Source organism: Nomia melanderi, chromosome 12 (genome assembly GCF_051020985.1).
Source record: "Nomia melanderi isolate GNS246 chromosome 12, iyNomMela1, whole genome shotgun sequence".
In the NCBI taxonomy this organism is placed as follows: domain Eukaryota; kingdom Metazoa; phylum Arthropoda; class Insecta; order Hymenoptera; family Halictidae; genus Nomia; species Nomia melanderi.
The window spans coordinates 12,857,964-12,878,387 of NC_135010.1; the positions used below are offsets into that span (position 1 = coordinate 12,857,964).

Here is a 20,424-nt window from a genome sequence, read left to right on the forward strand (position 1 = left end):
TCCGAAAGAAGCCGAAACGGAAGAAAGAGTACTGGGCCCGAGCCTGAAGCGCCTCTTAAACAATAAATTTCTCTGCGGTGTTCCTCCTCTCGCCCGAATATCCCGGCTGCGAATGCTTTGGATACACAAAGCCCGGCGTACGCGAGGAAACTGTTTATAGAACATTTCAGACATGCATCGGTTGCGTTTTTCTCGTAACCGGGAGAGTAATCCCGGCTTCAACGAAACCAGAATTACTTCCTTCGCTTCTCGACAGGTAATTTCATAATACAACAGCAAGATTGTGAGAAACTGAATTTTTTCTTGAAATCTCCTTTTAGTAAGATTCTCGGTAATCATTAAATTACTGAGTATTAACTTAGCAACGTATTGCCTTTCTGTTTATCTTTTCTTCTGTTTCTTAGTATGTCTTGAAATCGGATTATTTGCAGTCCATCAAATGCTTGTTTTTACAAAATACAGTTTCTAACCGAATTGATTGAATGAGTTCAATTGAAGATAATGGAGGAGGTTGTAATTACAGTTCTTTCTAGGCTTAAGTGTTAAGAACTCAAATTTGTTCGATACTGGAAACAAGAATTAGTCACGTTCTAACACATTAATCACCTCTAATCCGAGTCCCTTTCGTTAACCTTTTATAAATCCTCCATTTCCCTGATCCACTCGAACCATAAAACTTCCATTAGAATCACACTCAGCCGGCAGACACCGTCGCGAATGAAATACGTCGAAAACGATACCGAAAAACTGGGAGGAAGAGAATAACCGTTCTATATCGCAATTTCTCGAGGAATTGCGCGCGCCGCTCGCAATACGCGATCCAATGGAAACAGTTTAACAGCCAGTCATTGTTTCGGGCGTCCGCGGCCGAAGATTAATGAGCTCGAAATGACGACTTCTGTCTTCCGCGAGACCATTTCCCGCGGGAATCCAGATTATCCTCCCCACCTCTCCCCGGGTGCCATACCCCTTTCATAACGTCGTTCCCCGCGGAGACCGAAACCGTGGAATCGTGACAAAGAAACGAGCGAATTAACCGCCGGCGCGGATCCACTGTTCGCGATGAGAATCCAATTCGAGGCGTCGAATGCCGGAGCAAGTTCTCGCGTAAAACTGATCCCGCGTTTACGCGGTGGTTAACTTCGTAGCCGTGACAAACAAACCACGTGTCGCTTAAGGGAACCTTCGAGCAGAAAGTTTACGGAATCAGGAAAGAATGAACGTATTAACCCTTTGTCTTGTAATACCGTGTCAGACTAGTGATGGAAATGTGAACAGAATGGTATTTTTTAAGGTATGACTTAAGTATTACTTTTTTATTATCAATCGTTAATCTTTAGAGTAAACGTAGAGATAGTACAAATATAATATCGTGTCAGACTAGTGATGGAAATTTCAACAGAATTATATTTTTGAAAATATAACTTAAGTATCACTTTTTTATTATCAATCGTTAATCTTTAGAGTAAACGTAGAAATAATACAAGTATAAACATAAATAGAATTATACTTTTTAAAATACAACTTAAGTATCACTTTTTTATTACCAATCGTTAACCTTCCGAGTAAACGCAGAGATAGTTCAAGTTTCAGCTCCGTTTCTTTCCCTACTGAATTCTTAACGACGAAGCAGTTTCATCAAACACAATTGTGAAAGAAATTAATGGGCAATTCAGGAATTCGAGAAACGATCGAGTCCCCTATTGTTCCGCGATAGTTCTTTGTCCGCGTTTCGAAACGTTTATTAGAATCTTCGCTGAATGTTTTCTTAACTACCCTCAACGTTCGAAAGTTTCCGAGTCGAGCCGGGTATTTAAGTTAGATCTTTTAATGGAACGTTTGAGTTTCTTTGTAGCAGAGGGAGAATGCCCTGCTGATTCTCCTCGCGCTTTAACGTGTTCGCGAAACGAGGATTAATAATCTTCCTTGGTTCGAAAGGTGGAACGTGACGGTGGAAGGTTTATTTAGTCCTCGGGCCAGCAGAAATGGATTTAGTGTTTCATTAAATAGAATCGTCTACTTTAATGCAAAATAATACAGAATGTCTTTATTGAAACGGGTACTTTAATAATCATCGACAGAAAGACTTAATATTTCTCTTTAATTAACTGAAACATTCCTCGTTCACATTTACTGCGATTCATACCGAACCTATTCACTTCAATCAACTCTCCTTCATAAATTATCACTAGAAACCTTCAAACTCCAATTACAATAATCACTAAATTCAACCCAAACGTTACAAACACCTACACTTTTCTAAAATCGAAAAACGTGCATTCACCAATTAACCCTTTGCACCCGACAATATTCTCCATTACAAGCATTCATTGTTTCTGACGAAATATTAACAATATTTGCAACTTACATAAAGAAACACCTTGCATAAATTATGCAGAGTTGTTTTGTTTCTTTCATTTGTTAGTACCTGATGCAAAATTTTATATTGAATTTTTCTTAGTCGCCCCTCGAGTGCAAAGAGTTAAATCATCGATACATCCTAAAAATCCTCAAAATTTCTATCAATCATCATCGAACACGTTCCACTGACTACTAAACCCAACCAACAAATGAATAAAAAAATTCTTGAACGACGATACTCGACCTCGTACTCGGATAAAGCGTTTAAGTCAACAACAACCTCATCCGAAGGGGACGCAGACTCCCATAGACAGGGGAGGAGAGAAAGATATGGGGCAGACTTAATTCTTCCAGTTCATCTCGCCCGAAGATCGTTGATTGGAAGCGGAGGATCGAACCGCCGCTACGCAAGCCGGTTTAATCGTCCGATCGGAAAACAATTTCGACGGTTTAAGGGACCCCGTAGATATAATCTCGTTAAGTAGCTGCAGAACCGCACCGATCCCCGGCCTCGATCCAGTTTCGAAGCGGACAGAAATGGGAACCGAGTAGAATATAAATAAGACAGAGGTTCGGCGTAGAAATTAAGTGGAAAATAGGATTCCAATGGACGCGCTGGAAACGGAGAGAGGAGAAGGGAGAAAGGGGTCGAGAGGAAGACGGTATCCGGTGGGAATATATTATATACAGGGTGGAAATTATAAAGCGTTACACTCGAACATCTCCGAAAATATAAATGAAAATACAAATGAAAATATTTTGATTATACGCAAAACTGTTTCAGTCGAAAGTTGTTCAATACTTTTATTTTTCCTGGTGGACGCTCCAAGGTGAGTTGAAGGTCATATTTCTTTTTTCAAATGGAATGATACGTTTTTTTATCCACCATCAAATAGTGTATTTTAAAACGAATTCAACGACCTACGACTCAAGGTCATTGAAGGTTAAACTCGCAGGGAAATGGAGAAACATGTGTCAATGTCAGAATTACTCAGGACAACATCAAAATCGTTATCACGATGTCACCCTCGGTAATAACTTTCGTCTGAAACGTTTCTGCGTATAATTAATATTTTCGGAGATATTCGACTGCAACGCTTCATAATTTCCACCGTGTATATAGATCAAGGGCGTAGAAGGTGAGGCAGATGGGAAACGGCACGGCCAAGAGAACAGGTGGAAGCAGAATTTAAATAAAACGCGAGACCGCTGTGTGGAAATTGCGCGGCGAAAAAGGCGCGGGGCGGCGGAATCTGCGAGTAGATATGAAACCGGAAACAAGGAACGGTAGAATTTAAACGGAATTTAAATATCCCCAGTGAAATGTGTAAAATGGAGGCGGGAGGGCCGTGTATAACGAGGAGGACAAGGGATACGCGAGAGAGGCTGCGTCGGTGGTTGCTTTCCCACAGGGTTCGCGGCCTCTTAGATTAACCCTTTGCGGCCTGAAGTGTGTGCCTGGTTTTTTGCTTTGAAGCCTCGCGTCAACGTTGTTTCATTTGACAACGGTTTAACGTGGTATTTGTGTTATTTGCTCGGGAACGCCCGGGAAGCATTAAATGATAGTATCAATTATAGTATCAACGTTGGATTTGCCGAATCCGTCGATTTTATGGGTATTGAATTTTTTAAACGATATTTGTTAACAGTTTCAGTTAATTTTGATTGATACGATTGTGTCGATACGTGTTATAATTCTCTGTTGTTGAAACTATAATTTTAGGGATCTGTATAAACAAATAAGCCTTCTAACAACGATAGAATAAAGCGCAGAATAATTTACCGTAAATCTAGTGTTAGCGATAATGGTAATAATATTAGTATAACTTACGGGAGAGTGGAGAACATTTTAAAAGCTAAATCCCGTGTGGGCAAAATGAAAATACTTGTTACAAGGGCTTAACAAGGAAGCACAACACGTGTGTACACTCGTCCGCGTTGTTAGCGGGGGAAAAAAAAAGATCGAGCGGATCGTTTTCCGTGTCCCGCTTCTTTCGTTGCGCGGGCATGTCCGTTGAACGAATAGGTTGAAAGTAGAATAGGTCAGCGACCGGTCGGACCGCGGGTCACAGGGAGCCCTGTGTAATCAGTAGAATGAGATTTCTGTTCGGTCGGACGAGTTACAGGCCTTTAGCCGATCGGCGAACTGCAAATGTATCGTTCAACGTGCAGAGTAGAATAGGTCGGTGTTGGGTCGGACAACGGAACTGTCGGGCCAGTGTGCCGAGCAAACTGCGACCGCGTACCGTGTGTGCCAGTCTCCTCTGTCTTTGGGAATCGAATAGGAGACTGTTATGATTGAGGATCGGATCGGGGTCGGTACGTTTTCATCGGTACAAGTTAATTTTCGTAGTCGAACGGAGTTTCGTGAACTTTGCGATTTTTCTCTGTGATTTGCGACGCTTCGGACTTAGCTTTAACAGTTGAAAATAATTTATTAGAATAGTAACGTTTAATAGTAGTAGTGGTAATAGTAATAGTAATGTTTAATAATAGTAGGAGTAGTAATAATTATATTTAATAATAGTAGTAGTGACATTATAGCGATGTTTAATAATAACACTAGTAATATTAATAGTAACATTAAACAAGAATAATAGTAATATGTTATTATTAATATTACTAGTGTTATTATTAAGTATTACTATTGATATTAGTACTATTATTATTAAACATTGCTGTAATGTTACTACTACTATTATTAAATATTATTATTAATATTACTACTACTATTATTAAATGTTACTATTAATATTAGTACTACTATTATTAAATACTGTTAATATTAGTACTGCTATTATTAAATATTATTAATATTACTACTACTATTATTAAATATTATTACTAATGTTACCACTATAATTAAACATCATTATTACCATCAGTACTGCTACTATTAAATATTCTCAATATCACTATCATCATTAAACGTTACCAACATCTCTCCTATCATTCAAATAACATCCAAACAACCCATGTTCCACAAAACAACCGACCATCTCCACAAAATTCCCAACACCCGAATACCCCACAACTCCAAAAATTCCATCCACTTCGAACAGCTTCATTCCGAAAACCACCCGTTCAGAATCCATCCCAATAATTTCAAACTCTCCCGACCACAAGCTTATAACCCATCCCACTCGTAGTTATGATCGAGCCCAGCAGTTTTAATGGGAACGATAGGGGTGGATAGGTTACGACGACGGTCGCGAGGAGCAGGGAGGACACGAAGCAAGCCGTCGTCAGCGCGCCGGTAGACGTCAAGGTGGACGGTTCCTCTTCCCTCCTCGTCTTCGTCGAGCCAGGGCCGAGCGGGATGAAAGATTCACGGGGCGCAATTACGTGAAAGGTTACGCGGGCCTTCGTCCAATTACGTCGACCGGATTTTAAGCTGTTCCGGCGTCGGATCTGCCGTTTCAGCAGCGATTCTATAAATCACGGAACCTCTGGGAAATATTTCTCCTATTCGACGCTGCTCGCTCGCGTCTATTTCGTCTGGGAGACCCGTCGCCCCGCGTCCTGGGGGTCGAATTTCCTTCCGACCATCGAAGATTTTCTTTCCTCGAGGAAAAGACAGAGGCCAGGCGGAGGAGGAGGGGTGAACGGAAAGGGTGAAAGCGCAGCTCGAACCGGGACAGAATGGAAAATCCGCAAATGGAACCCTTTTTCGTCCTCAACACGCCTCGACGGCTGCTTCCATTTATCGAATGAAAGAGGAAAGACTGAAATCTCGACGGGGCGGAGAGAATCCTGTGCCGGACACAATTTCACGGCTAAACGTATAGGTGTCCGTTCTGTTTCTTCGATAAACCGTCTAACCAACTTTCATATACAAAATCGAGTTGCGAGGATTTCTGGTCCTTGATCTATAGCTCTGCCGAGTTCCGTTTAGAAATGAATTTCTGCCGCTGGACGATCCGTCGTCTGCTTATTCATTGATATTACTACTTATATGTTAAACCTTAATACGTTCCGTGCCACGGAAACTTCGGTTATGTTTCCTATGAACTGTATTGAGTTTTTCAATAAAATAATAAGTTATATTCAAGTTTCTGGCCATTTTTATATATTCTCATATTGTTTCTTTGTTTTCACTGCTCTGTAACGTATGCCGACCGTGACCATATATCCATTAACATTAGGTTTACGGTCATTTATTGTACACTTCATTCTATTATTCCTAAAAGAATTGATGCTCGTTTATTTAGTACATGTCAGTGTGATCGCATCAATTGAAATTGGCGTAAATATTTACAAAATAATATTTCTAATATCCAATATGCCTCAATTTCACGCGTTCCGTAAATCTAGTGTTAAAAATATTTTCTTACAAATATCGGCTTGTGCATGTGGTACACGTGGCACGGAAGATGTTAATCTAAAATCCATTCTCCCATCAAACTTCCTCTTACCAAATCTAACACATCAAATCACATTCTCAGCGGTTCTCCATCAACGACGCGTTTCATTCTAATAAACGTTCTCCGAGGTTCGAAAAACTAAAGCACCAAACGCGTAGATTTTCCTCGTGATTCTCGAGCTCTGTTTCCCCCGGTTTATCGGGCGACGAGGAGAAAAAAAAGCGCGCGCAAATTGTTCTATACGAGGCCGGGAAAAAAGGGATCGCGCGGTTGATTTGATTAGCGCCGTGGAATCCCGCGCGGGGAATATGATCCGCGGAGTTCACGAACGATTCGGAGTTTTCCCGTGAATCCATATTCCGCCGGCAACGAGGCAACAACAGCGACAACGGTAACGAGAAAAGTGACAGTGGTCCGAAAGCTCCTGTTGAGCTGTTGCCCCGCCCCCCGCCCGGCCGCCGGTTAATCCGGATTGATGGCCGTGGCCCGTTCCAGCCGGCTGATAATAAATAAAGGTGAGTGACGTGGAAAAAAACACATTCCTTTTTTTCGTCCTCGAATCGCCGGCAACGATATTACCAACCTGTGGATACCGTCGCGGGAGAACGGCCACGCCGAAACGCGCGATGAATCTCTTAAAAGCGATAGTCCGCTCGGATCTCGGCCACCGGAAACCGCGGAGCCGCGAAATTCAATATATCCCGATGTCTTGTCAGCTCGTTCTCCCCTGGAAATGTTTTCCCCGTTGCCCCGCGACGCGCGAAAGCCGGCGAATATCGGGCGAGTTCCGTTCGGGGAAATATTTTGGATAAAGAATGGCCGAGAACGAAAGCGATAGAAATCCGAGCGAATCAGTGGCGTCTGTCGCGACGAATTTGAAGCTGCGAGTACTCTCGGAGATGGCAGTTTTAAGTGGAACTCGATCTAGGGGAATGTATGGTTGTAATTAATTATTGGTTCTGGTGTAATTTTGGTTTTTGGAGTAATTTAGTCTACCTGAAGGAGAGGTTTTGGTGAGGATGTGATTTTGGTGAGATTGAAACGCGTCTAATTTTAGGTGATTTTAATGAACTTTGAGATAAATTTCGTGATCCTTGACACAACTGTTTTCATTGTTTTAATGTTAACACTTAGGCGACCGTTTGGAAAGGAACCATATAACTTTTTTCATTGACTTTTACCTCGATCAACAGATTTCATTGGAAACTGTACAAAAAAGCAAGGAAAGTACTTAATGACTTGCAAGTATCCCCAGTTGAAAGGTCACTGAGTAACAAGGAGAAATAAAGAAAATAACAGACAATATATTGTTAAGGGAAAAATGGGAGACCTCTCCATTCGGTTGGCTAAGTGTTGAGACACTATACAACAAGTGTTCCAGGGGTTGGTCGTTGGTCATCCGTCCGAAATACCAATGATCTCGGAATAAGCATTAATGGGAAAAGTCAGCAGGCAAACTAGACCGGCCGAGGGCCTGAGATTAGCGATAAGGGGAAATTGGATCGTCCCCGGGACCATCCCCAATCTCCCAAAGCCTTCGGCCGTCCGTTCTTAAGCCGTCAGTCTCGTTCGCCGGACGACGGATTGAAAAATCCGTCGCTCAGAGGGGCGCAATTAAATCGGCCCTTATCGCCTCATCAAATTCCATGCAATTTGCCACGCGAATCCCTCGGGACACGGAAACCGGGGTAACGTTTTACGCAGTAACCATCTTTCTAACGAAGCTGGAGATTCCTCGATGATTTTCGATGATTTTCAAAAAAAACGACAAAGAAAAAATTTTCACTGAGGTTAACTTACATCACTATACATAGAAAAACTTAGATATCATATTGTTATGTAATATATTGTAAATAGATAATCAATTCGAATTAATTACATAACAATATGATATCTAAGTTTTTCTATATATAGTGATATAAAATTTAATTCGAATTGATTACCTATTTAAAATATAATTTAACATTTCTTAGATCTTTTATTTTCCTTAGTGCAAAATTTATGTGTGAAAAATCTAATAATTGTAGAGTAGTTTCTTCAAGATTCATTAAATATTATTCCTGGTGCAATATTGGAGCCAACAGAGTTCAAAGGGTTAAGATACTCGACAGTTCGAAGCAGAAGAATCTTCATCGTGGCTGTCAGTCGGCAGGTAGACGAATGACACCTTTAACACCTTTATCTGTCCGCAATTTTCGCCATCAAATTTCCCTTTTCCTGGCTTTCAGGTTTTTTTTTCTCTAAACCAACCCCTTTCCACTGTTCGGTACAGTTCAACGTTCACACGCATTAATATCCTGCAGGCTGCGAGAAGCTCTGGTCTAATCCGTCAAATCCGAAAAGCCCCGTGAAATAAATGTCTATCGCGATGGCGCCCCGCGATGGGGTGACTACCCCCTGGGTCGATATTGGGACGCGATTTTAAATATAGGTCGCTTTGGTCTCGCGGATCCGCGGGCGTTTGGCACGTGTCGATTCTCCGCGACGTCGGGATTGTTGCTTCATTAGAACAGAATTCCAGATTAATTTTAACGATTAAGATTAACCCATAGCAGTCCTATGTCGAGTCAGACTCGACATTCTATTTTATTGCAACCTCTACCTGTTTCAATTTTTTCTATATTTATTTGTATCACAATTGTACCATTTAAAGGTAACATTTCAACGACTCCCAAATATTCTTGAATAAACAAATAGAGCGTCATACTAAGCTGTAACTGAATGAACTAACGTCGACGTGAATCTCGAAGTGAGAAACCGAGAGCACTTCGGACCGCAAAGGATAATGTAGAATTGAAATTCAGTAAGTAGCATGGGTCAGTGGTTTATCAGACAGTGTCAAATATGTGTCTATGTTCGTGTACAGAGTACTTCAATTGAATTGGAATATATCTCTCCGTTCTTTGCTACTGAAAAGAATGAATCACCAAGAATTATACTTTAAGTAGTAAAGGACATAGATTAGTCAGACAGTGAACAGAAACGTCTCCTATCTGTCCACATGAACAGCACATCAATCAGACTGAGTCTTCAATTCCTTATTCGATGAAAAGACAGACGTATGGCGAATAAATTCCATTAAATGGAATTAGTAGAAGAGATCAACGATTTCTCCTCCAGTTCACGAAAGCGTCCCCTTATCCCAGAAATATAGAAGCCACAGAGAATTCCGAAACGGCGGAACTGTGCAATCCTCTGTGAGACAAGTCTTAAGCCTGCAGTACGATCCAGAATCAGTAGAACGAGATTCTATTGGGTCAGACATGAAAGTACACATATGGATCACGTAGAGGACGGCCCGGTAGATAATCCTCTTGCACAGGGAAACGATATTCCCGGGTAGAACAGCACGTTACACAACGTATTATTCGAAATCAATCGACAAAGGACGAAATACCCTTGTTAACATCCCATTGTATATTTACTTGAGCCAGTGGCTCACCGAAATCCCTCCTCAAAAGTCTCCGAAGCTAGAGGAGCAAGCTCCCCAGCCGTCCCTCCCTCCTGATACGGAAGTTGTTTCCGCAGGGAATAAAGTTTCAGGGATAAGCGACGGTGTCGCCAGGGGTGTGGGGTTCGGCCGGGTCGTTTAAGTGGCTGTTTTTCATGCGGCCTCGTTGAATATGTATTTCGGTTTTGTTCCGCTCACAGGTGCGTGTCCTCCCCGTGAAAGAGTGGTGATTAAGGGGACGGGAAGTTCAAAGTTCCCCGCTGAAAGCCGAACGGAACGCGGACGAGAAATATTTCCTGCCCGAGTGCGCCGCCGGGGAACTACAGTTAGAAATATAGCATCATCGTTTTAACGTGAATCCATAGATATCGACATTAACCTCCTTCCACGATTACCGAAAAATTACGATTCTCGAAGAAATTAAAGAAACTTTCACCGATACTCGAACTGAAGACGTGTTAATCGAAATCTCGGTAATCGTTCGCGAACGCGTCTTCGACGAGATTAGTCGTTACTTTTTACAGTGATAGGGTAATAAGGTTGTTGAACTGGTTTGTTGTTTCATAAAAAAAAGATATAATTTCACGCTTAACCCTTAACACTCCGCATAGTTTTGTGACATGTCAGCAGTTTCTACCAATTTTGATAGTCCTACTGAAAATTAACAATGCTATGACATTTCTTAGACCTCTAATTCCCTTCTCAGTACAAACTTTGTATATTTGAAACATCTGATAATCTTAAGGTAGTTTTCCTTGAAATTCATTAAAATATTTAATATTAGAACTGGTGCAATATTGGAGCCTACAGAGTTCAAAGGGTTGAAAGTACAATGTTGAAGTAACACAGTGATTCTAACGATTTCACCAACACAGAGGTTGATTTTGATGCTTGTTTCTACGTTTGTTGTTGAGACTGGGTGGTTGTTGATTACGCGAGCCGACGTTCATTGACGCTCAAGGAAAAGTCGGCATATTTATAGGAAAAAGGAGCATCTACCGAGCGGCCAATCAGCGCGACTTTGCCAGTGAGTGTCCTGACAATAATTATTCCCCTTAGAACTTCTCCAAAAATAAAATAAGAAAACTTTAATTCCACCGCTCCGTGATTTTACTATTAACACTCGCTGGAAGCAGTGGTGCTAAGCTGACGCTACGCGAGATCCCCCATGAAAAAGCGAGCAACGTCTACCAGGCTCTGTCCGTTGGTTGACAGCGGTGTAACGTTATTCCTAAGCGAACGATCCCTCACATCGCGGTCCCGCCCGTGAAATGGCGCAGGAATCGTCGCGCCGGAGCCAGCCGGTTCTCTAATGCCGCGGAATTCCCGTATCTACGTCTGACGGTGCGTCACTCGGTCCTTTCCATCCCCTATCTGTCTCTCTTTCCAGCGGTACGCGAGCAACGTCGAGCTTCTTACATAAATCACGAGCGTTTAACCTCGTTTGCGAGGAACCGACTTTCCCGACAGTGGTGGGAGTCACGTGTATGTGTATGTGTGTGTGTGTGTAGACGTATATATAATAATAATATATATCTATATGTACATACGTGTGCGCGAAGGAGACGATGTGCCGACGAGGCTATATTTCAAGGGATGAAACGCGCGCGGATCCAGTCGGCGTTTTATCGGCGCGTGTTTTGCGTGGCGAGCCGGAAATCTTGCTCGATGGCGAATATTCGCGGGCCGACGGGACTCCGGGATCGACGCGGATTAATAAAGGGGAAGGGGACGGGTGGGAGAAGGCGCGGAGTGATTCGATTCCGCAGATTCTGCGCGATAAGCGGTCTTCCGCTCCCGAAAACCCCTTGCAGTCGTAAATCTTCCGGCTGAAGGTTGCTTTAGAGACAGTGTTAGGAGATAGTGGATTCTCCGTTTGTTGTTCCCGCCACTGGTTCGCTTGATCGTGTAGTATTACGAGACGATTGATTTGGAGTAGTTAACGTTTATGTTCGTAAGGTTTTTTTTTTAATTGAGTTCGTTGCGAAGAGGAAATGAGTAACCGGTGAATAATAGTGTAGAAAATAGAAAATAAAAATGTAAGAAGTAGAAAGGACAAGAAATACAGAAAAATTGAATGAATTACTAGTTACAAATTAACCGAAAGGTTGCTCGATTCTTCGAAAGGGGTAAGAATAGCTGTTCACCGCTTGTCGCGGGGGTTCGCCGTAAGGTCACGGTCCTCGAGTTTCATAAGTCCCGGCCGTTGCTCGGTTAATTACAATCAAGCCCTCGATTAATCGTCCCGTCGCCCGGACCGATCGTTTAAAGTGTAAACGACGCGACGGAACCGGCACCGGGGGTGGTTCGCCGCGACTTCGAGCGGTACCCGATAACCCGGCGATCGATGCGCCGTGATTTATCACGCTGTCACGAGCAACGCTCGCGCGCTACGACACCCCCCCCCCCTCCTCCCGCCGATCGCCGGCTCTTTGAGGGACCCTCGAGTTGTACGAATTTATTCCGTCGGTGTTTTGTCGGCCGGTACAAGATCCGCCGGGGGATGATTTACATTTTCTGCGATTTATTTCGTTAGCACTCGCGTTTTTTCGGTTATTCTTACTTCTATAATCTGCCTCGCTGGTGACTCGATGAAAATGCCACTGGGGATTCTTGTCTTATAAATCAGGACATTTTCAAGTAAGGTTGAGTGGGGTAAGTGCACCCCAGTTCTTAGTAAGTTTGACTTTCAACCCACGTATCTTTAATTTGTTTTAGAATACATTAACATTTATTGAAATCAACGAATACTCGAGTTAATACGCTTTAATTAACATCGACAAACACGCGGATTTCACTTGAACATTTTAATTTTTTAAGAAAATTGTAAAAAATCCAACAACTGTGCACTTTCCCTGAAAATGGGGCAATCGATGAACCGAATTACTCTACATATCTCACCTACAAAACAGGCAAAAGAATAAATTCTCGAGACTTCGCCAAGTCCTTGAATTCCAGCGCAAGAGGTTAACGCCGTAACTCGCTAATTATTAAATTCTTCATCGATTCCAGTAATCGTTACGCGATTGCGGATGTACAGGGAATTATTCGAGAACCGGAAACGCGTCGAGTGGCAACAAGACCCGATCAACGGAACTCCGGTGAATTTGTCACGCCGAGAGCCGGCGATAAAGGAAATCGTTATTTAAGCGGCCTCGCGATGTATTTCTCCCGGTAATTAATAACCGAACAAGTTGCCGGCGCTCCGGCGTGTGATCGGCGAGGGGCTAATTTCGGTGATTACTTTAGCGACGATCACTGTCGAGGGGCCGGCCCGCGCGAACGTGATCCTGAAGTTTCCGTGAGCAACGGCGCTAAATCGTTAATTACGATCAGCGCGATTAATCACCCCATTGGGCGACGACGGCAATTTAAGCGACAAGGGGAGAGTAACGCACGAGATGTAAACAAGATTCGAGAGCCGGCTATCGATGATCTTGGCAGCTGGCTTCCGACAGGCGTCACCATTTTCTGACGAGTTCACGGAAGTTCGTACTTCCGTTTGATCCTTCATTGTTTCACTCTTTCTATGACATTGCGCAATGAATTCAATTTACTGTTTTCATATGTTACGCGCCCAAAAATGACAGTAGGACACTCACCGGCAAAGCCGCGCTGATTGGCAGAAGATTTTGGTTATTCCCCCAGTCTCAGAAGTAAAATTCTATTAAATTTAATCGCATTCTCAAAAAACAAGCTTCCACAGCTTCCAACGATTAAAAGATCCTCTCTTCGCGAGAATTCTAAATTACAGATTTATTTCGGACGTTTTCAATGTAACCTTCGTTCCCCTCCGCGAAATGAATCACGAAAGCGCACAACGCACTTATGAATGTTCGAATTACCCATTGAATTTGTCAATGGCCGTATCATCCGTAGAAAACGATTCATGTCCATTAGCGGCAGATAAATTTCGAACGGCGGGGGTTTCAATGGCCGGCAAACCGAATGCGCGCATAGAAACATCGTTGCAGGTTTAAATATTGCTGGTAATAGCAGCGGTAATGGGCGCGGAGGTATCGCGCAATCGTGTTGCTGTTTGCAGCCGCGTTCGCCGGCGCTGTGAAACTTTGAATGATTCGAGCGGGAGGAGGCAGGCTGCTGTTTGCCGTTTAATTTTTCATCCGCGCTGATATTGTTTACAGTTTTCACGTGTTTAACGCCGCCACGCCGGCGCGCGGGGAATATCAATCAATCGACGGCCAAGGATCGTTTTCCTGGACACTGGTCGTTAACGACGGAAACTTATATTCGAACGTGGAAATATTCGGAAGAAATTCTTTGAGCAGAGAATTGATCTAATATACTGCAAATCGATGCGAAATCGAATTATCAGCGAGAGTCGACAATGTTTAACCCTTGCACTCGAAAGTTTTCCAGAAATATTCAATACTCTTCGATGAGATACAGACGATGTTCTTTGAAACTAATTAACACTAGGTTTACGGGCGTTTATTGTAGTTTATTCTATTGTCCCTGAGGAAGTTGATATTCGTTCATTTAGATTTTGGAAATTGTAGATGTAGAAACAGACAATCAGGATTCATGTAATTGGATCAACGAAAACCGATTGAAACATTTACCAAATAACGTTTATAAAATTCAATCGTCAAATTGACGCGTTCCGTAAACCTAGCGTTAACGAGGAAACATATAAATTAAGAAGGAAAGTTATTTTATTTCAATATTCCATATATCGATGCATAATACAAAGCTTAATATTGTATAAGACTATAATTGTGCAAATCAAATCAAGTGACTGAGTCACCTCTCGAGTGCAAAGGTTTAATATTTCACTCGGTTCCATAACATTAGAATATCATTGATAACAGTATGAAACTTTTAACGACGGTACTAATAATAATACGAAGAGACAGTCAGTGGAAAATATAGAAACAGGAGAGTGACGCGATAAATATTATTTAACAACTTATGGGAAAGTTTCATTGATTTCATTCTCTTTTTTAATCACCGCCCGATGAATCTCTAACTCCGTCATTGATCCCGAGCGCGTTGAATTCCTTTCAATTCACGGAACGATAAAGGATTGAATGTACCGCCGCTCGGAACGCGAACGATCGAGGCGAGCGAGTCAACGGCGAGTTAATAAACGCTTAATACGCGACGCTTTCGCGCGAAATTGATTTTCGGGATTGGTTGTATGCGGATCTGATAAATTTGCCAGCCGGACCGGGAAATACAGTGAGCCCGACGGAATGATTCAATAACTATTTAATCTGTACAGTAACTGAATCCGAATTCAATAGTTCCAACGAGGGTACTCATTTTTCGGGGAATCTCGTTCCGCTGGAAGTTACTGTCTTTCGGGCGGGGGATTTTTCGGAATTTTTTCCACTAGTCCGAATTCCGTGATACCTTTTTCTACGCGGTTGTACACCGTTTCCCTCGACTTCCTCTTACTCTGAACTACCTTTTCCTTCCCCCCCCCCCCGCCACCCTGTTCTTCCCCTCTTCGCTGCGCAATTAAATTACTTCCTTAGTGCAGCGTAATTTGTTACTCTATCTTCATTTCGTTTAATATTCCCCTATTAAAACCGAGTTAACACTAACTAGACACTTTCGCAGTCTCCGAAATAAATCCTTCTAAACCAGCGCGTCTAAAATTCAGCCGCGGAGTCCTCTACAAACATCCGCGGTCTAAATCTCCGCAATGTATCAATCAGAAGCCTCTGGCAAACGTTCAGCTTGAAAAATAAATCCACCTGGTAAGCCAGTCATCTAAAATTCATCTAGAAAATCCTCCGCAAACAGTAGTTGGAATCTTCATAATGCATCAATCGAAAGTCTCTGCGATCCGTAGAAAGCTCCACAGACGTCTACAGTTTTAACGATCCGAGGAATAATTAGAAACTTTTCGTTTTTATGTCTAATCCATAGATGATCATTGTCAATTCCATTTCTAACAGAACGAAGCACTAATTAATTAAAACAAAAGCAACACACGTCTCGCTTTTCTTTTCAATTGATTATCATTTCATCTCGAATCCACAGATGACTATTGTCAATTTTATTTCTAACAGGAAGAAGCACTAATTAATCGAAACAAAAGCAACAGACGTCTTACTTTCCTTTTCAATTGATTGTCATTTCATCTCGAATCTATAGATGACAATTAACAATTCCATTTCTAACAGAAACAATCACTAATTAATCGAAACAAAAGCAACAGACGTCTCATTTTCCTTTTCAAAATATCATTTCCTCTTAAATCCATAGATGACAATTGCCAATTCTATTTCTAATAGAAACAAGCATTAATTGATTAAAATAAAAGCAACAGACGTCTCATTTTTCTTTTCAAAATATCATTTCCTCTCGAATCCATAGATGACCATTACCAAATCCATTTCTAACACAAACAAGCCCTGGCTCGCCAAAACAGACGCAAGGCAAGTCCAGAAAATGAATACCCTTGTTACAGAAGAGATTCTTTCGTATCGGATGTCGAAAACGGAGCCCGAGTCCTTGTTTCCCAGTGATCCTAGCCCGGCGTAGAATTAACCACACCCTCGAGCTGCTTGGAAGCTCCCTCGGCCCAGGCTGCATTAACTTTCCGGATCGCGAGCACCCCCTGCGAGGAATCCAATTCCAGGGAATGCGGTCATTCTCGCGTCTCTTCCCCGTGCCGTTTGTCGCGTCTTATATCGCGGCCCGGCCACGGTTACACGCTCCTCGAATCGAACAAATGGACCCGTCTCCCCCGCGGCCGCGTCGCGCAACGAATTTTTCGGTGAACGCTTGTAACGATAAAGCCTCGACTCGTCCGGAGACTCTGGTTTCCCTAGGACGGTTCTACTCGATGTTACGCTTTCCAGATTCTGCTTATAGGATTGTGCAACTGTTCCGCGAGTGGAACTTGCATCGTCGGTGGATCGTGAAATGCTATTGGTGTAATTGCTGCTGGGACGACAGGACGATTCGGAGTCTTGAAGTTTCGTAGAAAAATTTAGAGTTTTTCAGTGTTTCGCGTGTGGAGAGGAGAGGAAAGATATGAGCCATTTATTTCGAAAGTAGCTAAGTCCATTATTTAAGATCAATTATAATGATTATAATTCTGAATAATCTTCTGATTTTCTAATGGTTCTTTAGTCTTTTTCAAGTGGACTTCAGCCACTTTCAAAATAAACGTATAGTGTATTATTTTATAGTCGAAGTGCTTGAGATATAGGATAGTTGAGATCGATTGCAAAGTGAGAAGTTTCATAAGTTGAGAGAAAGAGTTGTTCCAGTGTGTCCTGTGTGGAGAGGAGAGAGTAAAGATATAGTGTCTTATTTTATAAGATTGCAATATTAGATAATAATAGTAAGTTCAAATTCTACACAGCACAGTGTCGATTAAGTAACAAGATTAACGACCACCCATCGGCATTTCCAGTAGAAAAGGCCCAGACATTTCTCAGGAAGCAACCCGAGACGCAACTCCGAATTCTTCGGCTCGGCGAAACTACCCTTAATATCTTCCCAGCGGCGACACGACTACCAAGAGTCCCGCCTCCATAAATCATCGGAATTCTCAAACACATTAGTAGACGTTTCGTTCGTAGCGCGAGTAGTCAGACACACGACGTGGCCCTCTATCCTGCATGCAGGTAGAGGCAAGTATTACGGATGAGAGTGTGCTGATCATTCTCGTGATACTCTCTAGACAGGCAGGCGGCCTGGAGAGGCGAGAAGATGTCACGTCGTAGCACGTACGTCTGCTTGATATCGCAGCTGCTGGGATGCGACCGCCGTGGCAAGCTAGGCGATCGTACAGTCGCGCTACGACACAGTGAAATAAATTCATCATTGTCCTCTTGATTATTAAGCAATTTAACCTGTCGTTGCTTCCTTCCTAGACATAGTCTCATGAAAGTTTATTAATACTTACACATTTTAGAACCTAATCTCATCAAAAGGTAGCAATACCAGAACCAAAAATAAATCCACCAATCACTGTCCTATGCCTTAGGACAAATTGATAGTGATCAAGTTACTGTAACAGGGGAGTTTAATATTTAACTAAACAAGGATCACTCTATTAACCCTTTGCACTCGGAAATTTCCCACTAGAAATATTTACCATTCTTTGACAACACAAAGACGGTATTCTTTGGTACTAACTCTAAGGGAAATCACAAATACATTGAGTAACAAAGCTAGTTTATTCCAATATTTCACGTATCGATACATTTTACAAAGTTCAACGTGAAATATCAGTCTTTGATATTAATAAACAAACATTTATTCTAACACTAATTCCCTGACTTCTTTACCAAATCCCTGCCAAGGTTGTTTAGTCAAACACTAAACTCCCCAATATTAATACCGTAACTCAACAACAATAAGAACCAATTGGCACCGAACAATAGGTCTTACTGTCGACAGAACCAATCAGTTACTTTGTTAATTACACGAAAACAAGAAGTGCTCGCAACCGGTCCACTAGGTGCCTGTCACCAGGCAAGTGTCCGATCAGCTCCATTGACAATGAATGTGTTAACACCTGACTAATTTTACGAGCACCTGTATCTTGGCGACGACTGTACCAGAGGCACACCACGCCACACCACGCCAGACTAGGCTAGGCAACGTAACGCATTCGTGTTCACCGGCACGGTCTGGGGATTACCAATGAGGCACGTCGGATTACCGCAGTTAGCGGTGTTCGTTAGACCACTATTTTAATTAAGACTATTATACGTGCGCGGCCGAGTGTTCGTATCGGGACCGGGGAGGCTGCCGCGTTACGTGCGCGGACCGCTAACGCGAGGCGTCGCTTCGCGGTGCGCCGATTCGTTTCGCGACCTATCGATTGTAATTATCGACGCGGCCGGGTCTGCGCTAAACGGGGGAGGCCGCCGAGGATAGAATTTAGAAGCTGCCCGGGACTTAACCGTGCCGGCGAATGTGGAAATTGGCTTCGGGTTATTGAGGATGGAACGGTTTCGACTCGATTTAATCTCGCGCCGATGAATTACGATCGCGCGTTTGTCTGCGGGATTAATTCTGCTAGCTGAACATTCCGGTAAGTGGTGCCCGTTGCGGTTCCAACGGAGAATCAGGTAAGGAATTATTTTTTCGCTGCCGGGGAGCCTGGCGAGTGCTGGAACTGATGTGAGATAGTAGTGTAAGTCGAGTGTGGTCAGACGAACGAGTGGGGTATAGTAGAATTAAGAATGGGTGAATGGAATTGGGAGCTAATGCAACTCTGATATAGTCGCAAAAGTGAATAGAATGTTTCGATAGATCGATTATGAAGAATATATATGAAAAAAAGTATATCACATGCAAAAGTAATTGGTGGGAGCTAATAGAACTCTGATACAGTCAGAAAACTGAATAGAATGTTTCGATAGCTCGATTCTGAAGAATATATAGAAAAAAAGTGTGTCAAGTGAATGGAATTAGGAGCTAATACAACTCTGATATAGTCAGACAAATGAACAGAATGTTTCAATAGCCCGATTCTGAAGAATATATAGGAAAAATAGTATGTCACATGCGAAAGTCATTACAGCGAAGTGAATAGTATATTGGAAAGCCACCAAGAATGATCAGAGATCGATCCCACCGAACTTCAAATCGATTTTTCTTCCTTAGATCATTTCAATATTATCATAGAATATTTGAATAAGGGTGTCCACAATATGTTTGCAAAAACCGGAAGCAACCCCTAGAAAATAAAAAAATAATTTCCTCACCTGGTAGCAATCAAAGGGCACGTGATGCTGGGTGAGGCCCAAGCTTCGGGACTCCAAGGGGCGCACTCGTAGAGCCTGAGTTCCCTACCGGAAACTGCGCCGAAAACGCTGCGCCAGCCACCGGTGCATCCACCCCCTAGTCCGAATCCGCTTCCGGCGCCTCTAGAGGTGCTCGCGCTACTTCCGGCGCCATCCTCGCTGCTCTCGCTGCTCGCGCGTCCATTCTGCAAACAGAAAAGCAACATAGATCGTAATCATCGTTAAAGTCCTCTAGTAGATCCAGGAATCGCTACCGGAAATCGTGATCTAGCGTGTGATTATCGAGTACCGGAAATACTTTCTTTCAAGGACACAAAGTGTGTAGCGTGTTTGTTAATGTTACTATATGCAGTTTGCTAGCAATGTGTGTTCCAGAAATGATTCGCGTGGCGACGAAATTATGCACTACACGTTGGACGTGCACGAGATAACACGCCTGGCATGGAATTTCGCGATTTCGTGGGCTTGTGAAAGTGAATGAAAACTGCAACGACATTCCGCCCGA

General features: G+C 42.7%; 1 protein-coding gene across 3 annotated transcripts in view; it reads right to left on the reverse strand.

Moving 5' to 3' along the window:
- Window positions 1-20,424, reverse strand: part of Syn1 (Syntrophin-like 1) — a 412,539-nt gene that overhangs the window by 13,432 nt on the left and 378,683 nt on the right. For all 3 annotated transcript variants that reach the window (XM_076372582.1, XM_076372583.1, XM_076372581.1), the window contains exon 5: window positions 19,881-20,104. In XM_076372582.1, coding sequence (XP_076228697.1) covers window positions 19,881-20,104 — 224 coding nt within the window. The remainder of the gene's footprint in view (window positions 1-19,880; window positions 20,105-20,424) is intronic.